Source organism: Naegleria fowleri (assembly GCF_008403515.1).
Source record: "Naegleria fowleri strain ATCC 30894 chromosome Unknown tig1, whole genome shotgun sequence".
NCBI lineage: Eukaryota > Heterolobosea > Eutetramitea > Acrasida > Naegleriidae > Naegleria > Naegleria fowleri.
In genome coordinates, this window is record NW_025407933.1 from 41,126 (window position 1) to 58,004 (window position 16,879).

Sequence of the window (16,879 nt, forward strand, 5' to 3'; positions counted from 1 at the left end):
TCTCATGTGGTTCAAATTTTAACATGTCTGACTTTTCACCTCTTCATGCTGTTGTTTCATCAACCTTATTGAATCCAAGCACCACACCAACCATTCCAACAACAACAGTTGCAGCAGCAGAATCTGCTGTTACCTGTTCCCCAACGGTGGTCGTAGGAGATCAGCAACGATCTTCACCTCAGCATTCTCATTCAAACCATTCATCCATGTTCGTTCTGGCTCCCATACGAGATGAAACGTTAGATCATGATTCTGATGAGAGAGGAAACTCTGAGAATTCATCTTATCCAGCGTTGACACGAGGAGGTCTTGATTTAAGCTCCAACCACATGAACGACCACTCTCCTGTAAATACTTGTCATCCATCCACTATTCATAGTGGCCATTCCATGATGATCATGGATACTACTAACAGTGAGGATATCCATCAAGAGGATGAAGATGATGAGAGTGTTCCTCACAATCACTGCTCTAATACTTGTACTAACCGTACGAGCCAAGTAGACGAAGAGGGAAACACGACCATGAGACTTACACCCACTACTCACCACCATGAAGGAGCAATCACCCAAAAGGATATGCAAGCAATACAGTACAACACAGGTGGAGAAGTTACCGCTACCACTCCTTCCCTTAATGCTCTCTCAAGCACGATCACACCATCCAAAACTCCAACGTATGGCATTCTTCCATTCAGTAATCTTAGTCTGGAGAGTAGTAGTGGTGGTGGTACTGGTGGTGGCACTGGTGGTGGTACTAGTGGTTCTATTATTGGGGCAACACAAAGCAGCAGCACCTCGGACCATAGTACCACGATTACTTCTTCGAGTGGTGGTAGTGGAGGAGGTAGTAGTGGCCTGAATCATCACACTTCTACGGAAACACCCATATTGCCCTCCATTCGCAGCTACTTCCAACCTATTCACTGCTCATTGCTCAATGATCCCTCGCCAAACAGTGCTGCTTCAGTTCCCTTGTTTAGTATCTCAGGTAATTCGTTTGTGGTTGGACCAGGTACCTCATCTTCTTCATCGTCGTACACTCCCATTCCAAACAATAATGGCTCATTGTCTTCAGAGATGACTTTAGAACCACCGAAAGTTAGCACCAGTAGTAATGGTAGTAGTGGCATGAATGGTTATTTCCATTCAGTGTCAACCACTCCAACATATTCGGGCGTCGGTGGTGGTAGTGGTATCCTTGGAGGATCTGCTCTGAACAATCCTTTCAGCACTTCTACTGCAACTCAGTCATCCTCTTTTGGGGGAGTCGGTAATCCAAATGGTCCTAGTAGTCATTCAATGCCTTCTTCATGTGGTAGTAGTGGTAATATTCCTAGAAGCATGAATGGCCACTCGAGAAGCACTTCCACAGGTGAATGCACACCCACGAGAACTTCCTTTAGCTTTAACATTACTCCAAACAAAACTATGAACATGTTCATGACAAGTCCAACCTACACTGGAGCACAGCCACCACCACCACCGCTGCCAACCACTACTGCCACTACTACAACTACCACGAGTGGCACCACTTGCATGCCAATGGCGAATACGGTCGATGGAAACTGCAAGTCAAGTCCCAAATTATTAGGAAAGAGAAATTCACAAAATTTCACTTTGAGTCCATCCAACTCAGCATTCACACCCTATGTACCAGAAAATTCTCCATGCAGCAGCGCCACCACATCATCGACTTCAGGAAAATCCACCAAAAGGTATTCCTTCTCAAGCTACACTCCCCTCTCCTTGAATTCTCCATCGAAAACATCGAGACCTTCGTTCGTTAATGGTGGAGGAAATAACAACAACAACTTGGCAGGATCTTCCAATGCCATTCAATTGTCCGTTTCATCCACAAGCTTGTCCTCTTCCATGTTGGATTCGAACGGAGGAAGCAATGGCACTAATGGCACTAACAATCATCACAACTCGACTGTCTTTCTTGACTTTCCACCCACTCGTCGATCCAGCTTTAAGGAAATTCCAATTGATTCCATCATTCAGAATTTACATTTACCACAAAAAGAAGCAGCCAAAGCATTGGGAGTGAGTGTGAGCACTCTCAAGAGAAGATTCTATAGTGTGAGGGAACAGATTGGTATTGAAAAGTGGCCAACCATTACCTTGTCTAAGGTTGAGACTGGAGCCTTATTTGTAACTTCCACTACCACAACCACAACAACAACTATTCCATCAAATAATAGTAATAATGGCAGCATTAGCTCAACCACTGCTGTACAGCAGCAGCAACAATTACACACGAATAGAGAAGAAAAGTCCAACCATCACAAGAATTTGCATTCACCAACCATGGGGAGATCATCATCGACGTCTTCTGGCCTTTTGGTTTCAGGTCCTCCCTCCATTCCACCACAGAAAACAGTAGAGGTAAGTTCATATCACTGTTGTGTTGATGGTAACTCTAACTTTTCTGAATTCACTCCATTCTCACTTTCAAAGACTAACTTGGTCTCCAATGTGATCATGAGTAAGCAAATGAGTCAAGTGAACGGTGGGCTAACATCCTCTCCTCAATTCCATGGTACTGGACTCAATTCATATGGATCTACAAATCCTTTCATGATGAGTGGTAGTAGTAGCCTATCCTCGAGTAGTAATCATCAGTCGGTTTCATGTGCACCAAGTCAGAATAGTTCTTATGTGGTGTCTGCCACCTCCACAACAAGCTCCATCGGCTCGGTTCCTTTGGGAGGCAATCCAATTGCCACTTTCAATCATTCCAACAATCAGTAGTACTCTTAGTATGAAATTTCATCATTTTGATGATATATCCATTGACATTCTTGCAAACCAATTTTACGAGTCTTTGTTGATTTAATAGCATGATCTTCCGTGTTTTTGTTTAAAAAAACTTTGTGTCATCTTCTGAACATTTCCAAATCTTCATACACTATTTAATTGCTCCTCTCCCATGACATTAACCACAATAAAAAGGTTTAATTTCATCAATCCCAATGGACTCTCCGTTTATGAGTATCCAATTCTGATGAATGATGAATAGCCTATTGTTGCTTCTGCTTTGATAAAAATCAAATTAATTTTTGAAGATGAAAGAAAATTTGTTTGGAACGATGAAAAAAAATGTCCAAAACAAAGGCTATCGTCCCTCCTTCCACTTCTAAAAAGAAGTCATCCTCTTCGGAAAGCGTAAAAAAGAAGAAGGATACCATTCCTACTCCGTGCCTTGTTCAATTTACAAATTCTCTTTCTGCACCTCCTAATTTGCAAAATATTCATTTTTCTTTGGTCAAAAAAGATGACGATCCAACACCTTTTCTTTTCGGAGAATCAAAATCCATGCAATATACATCATCATCATCATCGACCAATTCATCATCAAACAAATATTTATTGGCTGTTGTGAAATCGTCAAATCAAAAACCATCATCAATTATTGAAATTCCAGAATGCTTCATTGTCAAGGAAGAGTCAAAACAAAACCTTCAAAGAAAAGATATTCTGAAGAGAGAATTGGAACAAGGAGGAGCAGACGCCCTTCAACCCGATATGACCTATCAACATTTCTTTGAGAAGAGAGTTATAGGAGGAAGTGAAGTTGCCGACTCATTATTCAATTCAAAACGTTATGCTCGATTGATGCAAAAGAGAGCCACTTCTACTACCACGTCTTTGAAAGCAGACCAAATGGAAAATTTAAAGATTCTTGTGGGAAGAAATAATCGCTCTTCTTCAATGGCAACCATGAGACAATACATTCCAACATTGAATATTGAGGCAGAAACAGTGAATGACTTATTTGACCTTAAAACGGATTTATTGTTCGATGACAAACACTTGATTGATCATTTCAAAGGTAAACATTGCAGAAACAAGTCACTTCAAAGAGTGTGGAAAGTCCTCGAAGGTGCCACCATGGATAATGGTGCATTAACTGAAGAGGCCAACACAAGTATTACCTCAATGACCGAGTTCAAGAATCTTCCATCATTTTTGCAAGAATATTTTGGAATCATTATTCAACAAGGAAATTGGAATGCCATTGCCAAAAAGAAGAGAAGAAGGAAAAAGAAGTCTGATGACGAAGACGAAGAAGAAGGAGAAAAATCTAGCACTGCTGCTGCGGAAAAAGACGATCCTTTCCTTCCAGCAGATGAATTGACAGAAGAGCAATTTTCATCATTCCTGCAAGCGATTGCATCTGACATTCCCTCACTGGCTCAATACTACATGATCATGTTGGGCATTTTCCAAATTGCTCAAGCTCGTAATGTGAAAGACCATGTTGCAGCCATCTTGTCAACCTGCTACGTTCAAGGTACTTTGGACAAGAAAGCTGTACAAAAAATTGGAAAGAAAGAACAATCTTCTCGCTCCTCTGTCAAGTTCACAAGCATGGCAGACATTTTTCCAAATCCTCCAATTGAGAGCATGAAAACTCATCCCTATCTCTACCTTCCAAAATCATCACAAACTCTTCAGGACTTACTGCTGCGATTGTGTGTTCCAGAATTTACAAAGTCCTCTCCAAGACATTTCCAACATTTGGTGTTCAATCAATCGGTTGGAAAAACTCTCCTCATTCGCACAGCAAATCATTTACTGGTGGCCGTTCTTCTCATGTGTAATTTCTATGTGAAAAAGGAATTTATTGTTGCCTTGCAAAAAGACACCAGACTGACTGTTGAGAAATTACTCGTTTGTTTCAATGCTATGGGAGTTATTCCAGACTCTAATCAAGCATTTGTTCACAGAACGATCAGAAATTTGGTTCGTGCTGCAAGTGGAGCCGATTTTGCAAGTGGTCCCAAAACAAAACTAAGTCTCATTTCAACAGAGGGTCACGGAGCTCATCCTGCACATGTGAATTTTTATCTAAGCTTACCAAAAATCAAGCAATTATATGGCGGTAAAGTTGCAGCTGAAGCAGCCTCAGGATCAGCATCAACAACCTCCACAAAGAAGAGAGAACCCACAAAGAAGAAGGAAAGTGAGGATGATTTATTGGTTGACGAGGAAAGACCATCCAAGAAGAAGGTCAACCTTGATGATGACGACGATGAAGTGATGAAAACAAAAGAACCTACCAAAAAATCCACATCTTCAAACAAAGCAGCCGAAAAGACAAGTACTTCCAAGACCACTAAACCTTCGAAGGAATCTACATCATCCACAACCAAGAAACAGAGCGCTTCTGTGGTGGAACCCACCAAACCAACCAAGTCCAGCAAACAAAAAGAGGAAGATGAAAACATTGACGACATGTCTGACGAAGATGACGAAGATATTGAAAATGACCTCGAGGGATTGCTAACGGCATTCCAAGCTCAAGAAGATGAAGATTTCGAAGAGGATGAGACTGAGGATCGAGCTGACCAAGAGGATGAAGATGCAGAAATGGCTGAACTTGTGGACGAAGAGGAAGCAGAACGAGAACGACCTGAGGTATCTGATAACGAGGAGGAACTTGTTGAGAATACGCTCGACGAGGATGAGGAAGGTCAAGATGCAATTGGCGCCTTACTTGATACCTTGGGTAATGAGGACGATCTTATGGATGAAGTAGACGAAAACGATGAAGAGGACGATGACGAAGTAGGAGTAAAGGAAGCTCTTAGTGGAAAGAAAAAGAGAAAGACAATGAATGATGCTGACGAAGATGAAGAGGCTGGTATTGTGAAATCCAACAAGAAGACCAAACACGATTTTGAGCAGGATATTGAAGAAGGAGAGGACGAAGAGAGCGAGGAAGACGAAGAATAAAGATCTATGTAGGTATAATGATTCATTCATGATGATTTCATTCTTGTGAACATTGTGGGATTTTGTGGACAACTTAATTGTGTTTAAACATACATCCATTTTCACACAAGAATTCTTCACAATGATTTCAATAGTTGTATTGTTTATTCTTTTACCTACAAGACTTGATTCTACAGTTCCTTACGAGGACTACAAATAAGGTTAACTCAAAACCACACTTGTTTAAGGCTGAGGCGATGCAAAACGTAATCGACTTTAATTCTTTGACATGACCAAAAACAGGAAATCTACATATTCGAAAGAACGTTATACACTTCAAATATTCTCCTTTAGTCAATCTAAAAACTCCAAATAACCAATTTTATGGACCTTGCCTTCTCAATACTTCAAATTTCCTTTTATATCCACCTCCATTTTCATCACACAGCACCGAATGCATTCTTTCCATTCAACCTCACTGTCTTAAAAAACACCAAAACACGTCTGGTAGATTATATAGTATTGGTTTTATTACAGTACTGAATTGAATACTCATCTCACACACCAGAAAATCATAAATGCCAAGTCATCATTTACACTCCACAAACATGCCCGAAGAACGTGGAACTACCTCTTCTGGAATGAGAAGCAGTGATGATACTTCCATTCCCATTGGTCATCACGGTGCTCATCAACAGCAGCAGCATGAAGTTCATTACGGAACCTCCAGCGGTGGTGGTGGTGGTTTTGGTTCTCAGCAACAACAACCTCTTCATCATCATCAACAACAACAACAACAACAATATGGAATGGTTGGTGGACATGAACACGAACGTGGAACAACCTCTCAAACACAACAAACCGCTCAATGTCCACTTGGATTTGGTTCTGGTACAAAATTCCACAGTGTCTCTAAGGAAGCTGCTCTTCAATTTGGAAGAGTTCCATTGAGTGGTCAATCGATTGTTCCACAAAATGTATTGACCAGAGACAATGGATGTCCAGTGGGACATGTGAAAGATTCCATGACAGCTGGCAGTCAAGGTCCATTATGTGTTGGAGATTTGGATCTTCTCGAAAAGTTGTTGCATTTCAATTGTGAAAAGATTCCACCAAGAAATGTTCATGCCTTGGGATGTGGTGCCTATGGTACTTTTACAGTCACCAATGACATTAGACAATACACAAGTGCTGATTTGTTTTCTGAGGTTGGAAAGAAGACTGAATTTATTACGAGATTTTCTGGAATTTTCACAGAAGTTGGAGATGCAGACACCACTCGAGATGTAAGTAGTAGTAGTAGTATGATGACGATGCAAATTGTGTGGTTTTTTAATTGGATATTGTAATCATTGTGATGGATCATGTGATGAATTGGATGATCGGTGTTGTAAATGGATGGAATTTGAATATTGATTAGCCTCGTGGATTTGCTATTAAATTCTACACTTGTGAAGGAAATTGGGATCTCTTGGGAATTAATACACCAGTGTTTGCTGTGAGAGACGCCAAACCAGGTCCAGGCAAGTATTACTAATTACCATTTATATATTTTAAAAATTACCATTTTTGATCAATTTCCATGAATGACATTTCTTCAACCTTATCCAGATGCTGTTCATGCCTTCAAACGAGATCCAAGAACAGGATGCTGGAACGTGACTCAGACTTGGGACTTTGTTGCTTCCCATCCTGAAGGTCTTCATCAAATGGTCATGCTCTTCACGGACCGAACAGGTAAGTCTCAAATAATGTCCAATTTGACCACCTCTCACTCGAGAATATATTCCTTTTTTGTAACTATTTATTAACTGTAATGTCAAAAAGGTACTCCCATGAGTTATCGTACCATGAATGCTTACGGTTGTCATACCTTTTCATTTGTTAATGACAAGAAGGAAAGATTCTGGGTCAAGTTCCATCTCAAATGCATGCAAGGAGCCTATGGATTCACACAACATGAAGCTAAATTAGTGGCAGGTGAAGATCCAAACTTCCTCTCACGTGACTTGTATCAAGCGATCGAAAAAGGAAATTACCCAAAATGGAAAATGTATATTCAAATTATGCCAGAAGAGGAAGGTTACAGACATCCATGGACATTCGACCCAACCAAAATTTGGAAACATTCTCAATATCCTCTCATTGAAGTTGGAGAGTTAGAAGTGAATAGAAATGTCACTGATTACTTTTGTGAAGTGGAACAAGTCGCATTCTCACCTTCAAACACTGTTCCAGGCATTGGTCTTTCACCAGACAAACTCCTTCAGGGACGTCTCTTGATTTATGACTCCACACAGATTCATCGTATTGGACCTAATTATAGACAATTATATGTGAATCGTCCACTTGGTGTTGAACCACAGAATTACAATGTTGGAGGACAAATGAATTTGAGAATTCAAGATAAATTCCCTGGCTATGATAAGAGTGTGTTTGGAGGATTGGTTCCAAATGCCAAGTACATTGATCCACCATTCCGTTGCACTGGTAATGCAGGTCTCTATGAAATGTATCAGGAGGGCTCTTATGAAGATTATTATCAACAAGTGGCAGACTTTTGGAGAATTCTTAGTGATAAGGAGAAGAATAACTTGTGTGATAATATTGCGTCGAGCTTCTTTAAGGTTACTGAGCAACGTGTCATTGACAGAATGATGCAACATTTCCAGAAGTGTGATCCAATGTGGGCACAAATGATTGAATTGAAGCTGAGAGAGAGAAAGGAAGGTAAATACATGACTGAAGGAGAGAAGATTTGTATGGATTACACCACTCGATTGCTCAAACTCACTCAAAAACAAGCATTGTAAGATGATGATCAATCGTTCAAGTCATCCTCCTTTGCTTTGGCCAGTCATTCATGTCCATTTGTATTCAATCTTTCGTGAGAACAACAAAATTACCAATAAACAACAACAATATGTGAGTATTATTAACGATAGATGAAATGTTCAATAATGAATGTATTATTTCATTTGTTTCATCTAATGACAAGGAATCTGTACTCCACATTACAATCCTAAAATATCATTACATAGAACATTAACAAGCTCCTTCTTCTTTCCTGGACAAATCAATTTTCCTTCAGTTTGAGCATTGTCAACAACTAATCCCAACGATACCACTCTAGTTCTATTTTCCTTTTCTTTAGTGTCATGATGGGCAACCAATGCTTCATAACATCCTACAGAACTCAAAATATTTGCATTGAACTTGGAGGTATGAGTACGAATAGTTCTATTTTCCAACTGAATAGCATGATTAAAGTAGAACACATTGGATGTTTCAACCTTTGCTGTGGTTCTTAATGGGTGATACAATCCAGAAACGTCAAAGAATCTGTCACCCCATCTATTCTCGTTCTTACCAATCAATGGATTATATCCAGTAAAGTTAATATGATCCTTATATTGCACCAATGTGTTTGGAGCATAGATTGGTTCAGAGCTGAGCTCTGAAAGGGCGCTTGTCACAGCACTATTCAAATAGAGTGATTTAACGGTTTGAAGATATTGACAAACTCGAACAAAGAATGTCAAATCGATCAAACTATTACTGAGTAAATAGGCGTTTTCACTTTGATCTTGCTCAATTCCAACATGATGAATGACAAGTGCTAATTTTTCTGAGCTATCACTACTCACACGAACTAAGGAGAGTGCTTGGGAAACATCATTCTTTGGCTTGTAATGAGGAATATCACTCAATGCCAATGTCTTGACAATATTAACATTTGGATTCTCAAAGAATGGCAAGTTCAAATTCAAATCGAAAATGGCAGAATCAATAACCTTGTACGTGAGATCTAATTGTTCCTTAATGAACTGGGTTGCTTCAACAACCTCTTCATACTTGAGCATGTTATATTTCAATTTGCGTTGTTGTTCATAGTTGACAGGTTTAACACTTCTCTTGACTGATGAAGTACCCATTTGTACTTGATTGAGAGAAGCATTTTCAGAATATTCGACGAATGCCTTCACGTTAAAACCGAAATATCTCAATGCACAGAAAAGATTCAAAGAGGTCACACCAAATGTTGAATGTCCCAATTCTTGAGCAACGTGACATTCCATATAACTTGGTTGATCTGGACCCATAAATCCCATGTACGAGTTGGGCTTCTTTTCAGAATTCTGATGAGCATCCAAAACTCTGTCATGAGAAATGTAAACACTCTCCACATATTCCAAAGGTTGAGCATAACCAAAGTTGGTCACACTTGAGATTTCTTGTGTAGTGTTTTCAGAATTGACCCTAGGATCACTGCACTTGACATAGTATGCAACATTCTGAATATTAAGGAGGTTGAACACAAGTGTCAAATAGAAAGACTCTTCTGTGGTAAAAGTATTATCCAAACTTGGATGCACATTGGAAATGAGTGTAAGTTGATTATTGGCATTCTTTGTAATGTATCCAAAATTTCCAGAAGCAGATGTATATGGGAAGTTTGGTAAGGTCATCAAGTCCACCTTTTTAGCATCTTGTACCAAGTTTGGAACATTGGCTTGGGTGCAATAAATATTAAGTTGATTTTCATCAAATTGTCCCAATTCTTGTTGAATTAATTGGACAGATTGTTTGATTTGTTCTTCTGTGATTTTCATTGGTTCAGTGTTAAACTTGAGAGAAACATATTGAGTGGTAGAAGAGGAAGTAGAACAGGTGGTGTCACTGGTTGCGCCGCTGACAAGTGGTGAATTGCTTGTCTCATCAAATTCAATATTTGCGAGAGTCTCTCGAACCAATAATTGAATATGTTCAGTACCAATCTTGGAGTTCTCCAAAACTTCCTTATGTGTGAGAGGTTCTTTTTGTAATCCTGCACCCAAATTACAAACCAAACTAATTCCCATACAATCCATTCCATAATAGTTGCAAGTGAGCATTTCTGGAACTGTTGACATACCCACACATGCGCCACCCAATTTCTTTGCCATCAAAACTTCGAGAGGTGTCTCAAAACTTGGACCACTGGCCCATGCATAGGATCCTTCAAATAATTTAATAGAATTCTCCTTTGCAATACTTCTGCACAAATTGACATATTTTGCAGTCCAAAAATTAGGTGTAAAATGTGAATATTTTGCCTCAATTTCTGATTCAAATTCATTCTTTTCAACTCGAACGAGTTCTGTCGTTTGTTGTGGTGGTTGCTGTTGAGTAGCAATGCCATTCTTTTCAAAAACACGAACAGCACTCGCCAAACTATTTGGATCCATTCTTGCCAGCAATCTGAAATGTCCAGTCAACAAACACAAACATCCTCCAGTCATGTCATCAAAAAGGCCACCACTCGCATTGGTCAAGATGAATAATTTACATCCAATAGCAGCCATCAATTTCACTTGAAAGGTAACTTCATCCCATGGACCACCTTCATAGGAGTGAATTCTACCAGCAAAGCAGTAAATGAGCTTTTTCTTGTTGGGAGAAGTATGTCCGTGTTCCTTTGCATGAATAGAAGAAGGTAATTCTCCAATAATCAATTCACCAGAATGTCCCTGAACAGAGGTGAGAGGCATGTGAGGAATTTGAGAGTATGGGATTTTACGAGTATTGGAGAGAGCCTTTGGAAAATCACCCAATCCACTTCCCAACACAATGGCCATTGGAGCATAGCCTAATTCGGAGAGAACCTTTTGTTTGGCTTGTTCAATTTCTTCGTTTACAAAAACCATCTTGTTGTGAGTTTGAATTTTATAGTAATAATAATAATTATATCAATGTATATCACTCTCTATTTATACATAAAGACATGGTACCACAACAAGAATGTGCAAATGTAAATGTAAAAATTCAAAATGATGACGATGATGAATATCAGGATGATGAAAGAATAAAAAAAGAAAATGCATGAATTCATACGAGAGAAGTTTTCATCATGAATATCAATGAATGGTCATATTCGAAATGATGATTCATCGCACATTGATCAGAAAATAATTGCATGAGGATGATTTGAAATTGGTGGAATGCATTTTTACTTACTGCGAGAGAGAGGAAATGAAATTGTGTTTTTTTGATCAACAACAACAATTTTATATTCTCATTAAAAGATTCTTCTCGGAGTGCATGTTGTTTGCGAATAAGTGGTGATAAATGTTAATAGAAGAAGGCGTCTTCTTTACAACCTTTGCAAAGGTTGACTCAAAAGAAGATTGAACTTGATTTTCATATGAAGCATTTCTTCCATATGTTTTAACATTCTTGATATCTCATTCTTGGTTAGTCTGTCATGAACATTTGCATCACTATACTCAACAGAATGTGCACCACAACATTTTGCACCTGAAATTGCACCATTAATATAGGTATGTGTAGAGAATGTATTTGTAAGTAGAAGAACCAAAGTTGATTCGGAACTTCGCTCTCAATGGAAAATCAAAGCGAAGACGATCAAAAACACATTTAGTGAGAATGGAAAACAAGAATGTCGGTGCCATATGTGTTTAACTTGGTGTGGAAGAGGGCCTTGTCAAACCCACGCTGGCTCGTGTGGAATTTAAAAGTTTAAAGGACACATGTGAAGCCTTATGATCATGTTGTTAAACATCGTTGCCAAGTCATGAACGTCATCCATTGCCAAAAAAGTCCAATAATGATAGAAACAACTCGATGAAGTCGCACACCATGAACATTGGCAGATGCAGTATCACAAGGATTTTGAGAGATATCGCTCATGTTTCTGTTGGACGGTTCAAGTGATGGCCATTCCTCCAGCAACCATCAAAAAAAAACAAATTTGAACCACGACCACGACCACAACCACCACAAAGAACAATGTCGTCATCATTGATGGTGGTCAACCACCATTCCTCTTGTTGGCCCCTTCTCACATGGACAATACTATTCTTTTTCATGGCCATTTTCATTACTCCTCATCAGTGGATCCATGCAAATCCATTAGCTTCTATTGAATTCAATCAGGCCGTCGATGCAGCCATGTACGATGTCGTTTCATCCTCCTCCTTTCAACAATACATTACCACTGTCGTTGGCTTTCCAGTTCCTTTGTGTTCCGTAAAAACAAAATATCCCTCTCGATGGCCCATTCCGCCCTCTATTTCCGAATTGAAAATGTGTTACGATGGTTCTTCATACATTGCAGAGCCTTGGCCATCCATTTATAAGGAAGTTGGAAAACGAATTGTTGATGCTTTCAATACTCAATATGGTTTAACTTTGAAATCAAAGAATGTTCCATTGGTTATGAATGAAACATTGGGTTATTTTGATTCATTGAGAACTGCCGTCGAAAATGGTGATTGTGACATTGCTGTGGCTGATACCACCATCACGGAAGAACGAGCAGCCAAAGTGAAATTTAGTGTCTGTCCATACGGAGTCTCTGTGAATGCCTTTCTAAGGACCGATTTAGATAATACCACTCTCACTAATATTAATGAGTTACAACAATTGAATCGATCTGGAATTAATGTCACATACTATGAAGGAACAATTTTTGATACGATCGCTCAGCAGCAATTACAAGCTGCAACCAAAGTTCCAGCCTCCTATGATGGACAATATATATTAGCATTACAACGAAAGGTTCATGCCGTCATTGGGGACGTATTGGATCAGAAGGGGTGGTTGGAACAGAATCGGAAAGATTGTGTGAGTTGTTATATTAAGGCGTTTGGATTGGGATCATCGTTTGGGGTCTTTACGCAAGCAACTACTCGATCCAGTGACGCAGGAATCAGTGCAAGGATGACCGGTGCTAGTCATCCATTATTTGTATGGCTCATGATGAGTGTCATGTGCATGTGGATGGTCCACATGATGATGAGCGATTGATAGAACCACAAATAGGGAAAAGGACAGTTTAATGCATTCCTGAGAGGTTCCAAAAAACCAGCACCAATATTGTTCCATTCTTTCATGCAATCATCATCAAGGAATCTATAAATCACCTTATAGCAAGGTCAGAGGACACAGCATTTTGTGCACTGAAGTTCATCTTTATGGTGAGCTATAAAACTTTCACTGTTACGTGTTGGTAAAAGTCTATTAAAAGATTCACCTCTCACCACTACCACTAAACACATCAAAAATCCGAGTCCCACTTCAGTTGGTGAATGATTAATTGTTGTTGACCAACTTTTCGAACAACATTTAAATAAAAAAATCATGAAGCGCATGCTTTTTCGTTGCCACAACAATAACCGCACATCCGACCGTTCGACGAGCATTACGTGCATCATTAAAACAACAACACAATATGTAGGAGGAGAAACAAGAAATCATCACCATGGTGCCATTAATTTTTCTCCATCATCAAACAAATTAATTTTCAGTGATGATGATGATTTAATGTATAGGATGAAAAAAGTGATGCCAAACAACAACCAACAATTGTTCAATACAAGAACATTTGACCAAATACGTTCGTACACTACTACTGCGAATTGTTTGAAGAGAAAAGAAGTATCAACAAAAGCCAAAGGTAGTGGTAATGATACCTCCAACAATAGTACAACATTATCTTCAACAACAACCTCCGCCGAACAACAGGAAACTCTCAAGTTCAATGATTACGACAGTTGGAACGCCCAACAAGTGGCATTCATGTTGACTTCTCCTAAATCTATTGGTGGTGCTGGGTTATCTGCAGAAAAGGTGAAGCCTTTGCAAGAGTTTGGCTTTGATGGCGAATCTCTCCACAACATTATTGAGAATATCAATATGGAGGGCATAAAGTATGCCATTGATCAACTGAAAAGTATTTACAACAAGAATGACATTCCTCAAATCTCTGAAACTTGTCAATCTGTTGTATTTTGGGTGCACAAATCTCTGCGGAAATTCACTACTGTTCCCTCTACTTTTATCCAATCAGTTTTGGATGATTTTGATAAACATGTACAAACCTATTCAAGAAACGAAAAAGAGTCTGTATTCAAGTTCAATGAGAAAATGAAACAAGTTCAACTCGACAAATCTGATTCTCCAATCTATTTGTACCAGAAGAAAGAGGACACAAATAACAATAATGAAATAACTCTATCCTCTTGGGCCATATCTTGCGATTTAGGTCCTACATTTCCTGCAAACAAATATGATGAACATTTTAAATTTATCACCTCGGATGGTATAGTTCATCCAGTGTTGGCATTAATAGAAGCACCTGGAACTGGAAAAACTTACTTTGCATATCATTTAGTTTCTAAAGGATATACTGTGTTAATTATACAATCAAAGCACAAAAATATCATATCGAATTCATTGGAAATGATATTTAACATTTCACGAAACAGTTCTAATTTGAGAGGGTTATTAGATAGCGAAACAAAACGGTTCATTAAGTCATACTTGATTGTGGCAGATATTATTATTAATGCTAGATTGGATCCTAAAGATACTAAAAAGACCAATCTATATTTATGTAAATACATCTTGAATGGAGGTTTTAAAATGGTACAAGAAGCTTATAACAATAATTATGAACAGCATGGTTTTTCTCCACAACTAGAAAAAGTTATGTTTTTCATTGACGAAGCTCATGATTTTAACGATTTTGATGGCCAAATTCCTCGAACAACAAAAAACACTGACAACGGAAACCTATTAACTCTCCTCACTTCAAATATGAGAGATTACGGGGGTGTAGTATTAACAACAACCTTTGCAAGTGCTGTAGAAGGCAAAATTGAAAAGAAAATATCTAAAGAAGGTAACTCTAAACAAGTCTTTGAAAAGTTTTCCTACCACTTTACAAACCCACTTCCAATATTGCACGCGAAACAAGTAACAAATTTTTTGGACATGTTTATAGACACCAGTAGAAAAGGTCACAATAATCCAGATATTTGGAAGCTTGTTGCAACATTTTTACAAGGTCCAACCAGACGATGTGAAGAATTACTTCAACAATTATATCTAGAGTTGTGCAAGGACTCAACACCTCAATTTAAATCTTTTACAGAGTTTATATATACAAATCTTTGCACTCTCGTTTTTGACAGAAAGGGTTACGGAACAGAAAAAATTGACAATCCCTTATACAAGAGTTTGTTTTACCGATTAGCCTTGCTTGGAGAGGCAAATTTAACAGAAGCTTTGCATATTGTCTCAACACAAACAAGTATATCGAAAGAGATCGAAGATGCTTCCAAGTTCTTGTTAACACATGGGTTAAGTTACACTTTTGATTATACTAACAAAATATATAAGGTTGTCAGTCCAATAGAAAGGATGAGATTATTGAAGACTCTTCAAAAAGATGAGTCTAAGGGTGATTGGTTTTTAAATTCTCACAAGCAATTAAGTAATATTGGTGATATTTCACCTCTCTCTGAAGTTGCTTCTGTATATTTTATTTTGAACCATTTTGAATTCTTTAAACAACAATTCCCAGGGACATATTTGCAAAACTATTATTTAGCTGCCAAGTATTATGTTGAAGATTCAGAAGTCTCCAAAGATTCATTGAATAATGACTTCAAAATTTCATCTCTTCTCATTAACACCATACACTGCAATATGAAAGGATTTCAAACAGAGAAATATCCTTTAACTGGAAATGATGACGATCTTTTACCTCGATTTTTAGTCCGTCCATGCCACAATGCAGGACCTGATGTATTGGGAATGTTAAAACGTTCTTCAAAAGTTAACGATGATACAATTCCTTTATGCATTCCAATTGTTGCAGCAGTAACAAGGAAAACAGGAGACAATTTAAAATTCAAGAAAAACTATGCTACAACTGATCTTTCCAATTTGTATTATGAAAATTTGGAAACGAATAAGTCTCCACCAACGAATGACCTTACACTGAAGGAAAGAAATTCCTTGAACACAGCTATTACTGACATTGTGAAAGCAGGAAAAATGTTGAGAATATTATTTCATCCAAATGAAACCTTCAGCAACACTCCTCTCAGTGATAGGATTCAACAATACGATCATGATGATGCACCGCAAATAATTTTCTCTGATCATGCAGTCCTGACCAAGAAGGGACATTGTATTTATGAAATTTCGAAAAATAATTCAGTATGGCAAAATTATCTCAACAACAAGAACTTGTCTGCTGTGGCTGATGTATTCCAACAATGATGATTACTTTCTTTCTTATAATACTCTATTCATTTCCAATAAGTCCGTGATAAGAATTGACCCCAACGATTCAATTTTTATTG

At 38.4% G+C, this 16,879-nt stretch overlaps 6 protein-coding genes across 6 annotated transcripts; 5 read left to right on the top strand and 1 right to left on the bottom strand.

Moving 5' to 3' along the window:
* Nucleotides 1–23: 23 nt before the first annotated feature.
* On the top strand, nucleotides 24–2,756 carry FDP41_000017 (uncharacterized protein; the record flags this gene model as incomplete). The annotated part of the gene is made up of 2 exons (XM_044704812.1): nucleotides 24–2,390; nucleotides 2,463–2,756. 2 exons carry the CDS (start codon nucleotides 24–26, stop codon nucleotides 2,754–2,756), a joined length of 2,661 nt encoding a protein of 886 aa, XP_044569691.1.
* A 348-nt stretch (nucleotides 2,757–3,104) lies between these two features.
* Nucleotides 3,105–5,744, top strand: FDP41_000018 (uncharacterized protein; the record flags this gene model as incomplete). Its single annotated transcript, XM_044704923.1, has 1 exon — nucleotides 3,105–5,744. The coding sequence occupies one exon, from the start codon at nucleotides 3,105–3,107 to the stop codon at nucleotides 5,742–5,744; it is 2,640 nt and encodes an 879-aa protein (XP_044569692.1).
* Nucleotides 5,745–6,301: 557 nt separating this feature from the next.
* Nucleotides 6,302–8,536, top strand: FDP41_000019 (Catalase, putative; the record flags this gene model as incomplete). The annotated part of the gene is made up of 4 exons (XM_044705034.1): nucleotides 6,302–7,009; nucleotides 7,144–7,246; nucleotides 7,335–7,460; nucleotides 7,551–8,536. The coding sequence occupies 4 exons, from the start codon at nucleotides 6,302–6,304 to the stop codon at nucleotides 8,534–8,536; spliced, it is 1,923 nt and encodes a 640-aa protein (XP_044569693.1).
* Nucleotides 8,537–8,737: 201 nt separating this feature from the next.
* On the bottom strand, nucleotides 8,738–11,410 carry FDP41_000020 (uncharacterized protein; the record flags this gene model as incomplete). The annotated part of the gene is made up of 1 exon (XM_044705146.1): nucleotides 8,738–11,410. The coding sequence occupies one exon, from the start codon at nucleotides 11,408–11,410 to the stop codon at nucleotides 8,738–8,740; it is 2,673 nt and encodes an 890-aa protein (XP_044569694.1).
* A 1,180-nt stretch (nucleotides 11,411–12,590) lies between these two features.
* On the top strand, nucleotides 12,591–13,532 carry FDP41_000021 (uncharacterized protein; the record flags this gene model as incomplete). The annotated part of the gene is made up of 1 exon (XM_044705257.1): nucleotides 12,591–13,532. The coding sequence occupies one exon, from the start codon at nucleotides 12,591–12,593 to the stop codon at nucleotides 13,530–13,532; it is 942 nt and encodes a 313-aa protein (XP_044569695.1).
* Nucleotides 13,533–13,874: 342 nt separating this feature from the next.
* FDP41_000022 (uncharacterized protein) lies at nucleotides 13,875–16,796 on the top strand (the record flags this gene model as incomplete). Its single annotated transcript, XM_044705368.1, has 1 exon — nucleotides 13,875–16,796. The coding sequence occupies one exon, from the start codon at nucleotides 13,875–13,877 to the stop codon at nucleotides 16,794–16,796; it is 2,922 nt and encodes a 973-aa protein (XP_044569696.1).
* Nucleotides 16,797–16,879: the final 83 nt, after the last annotated feature.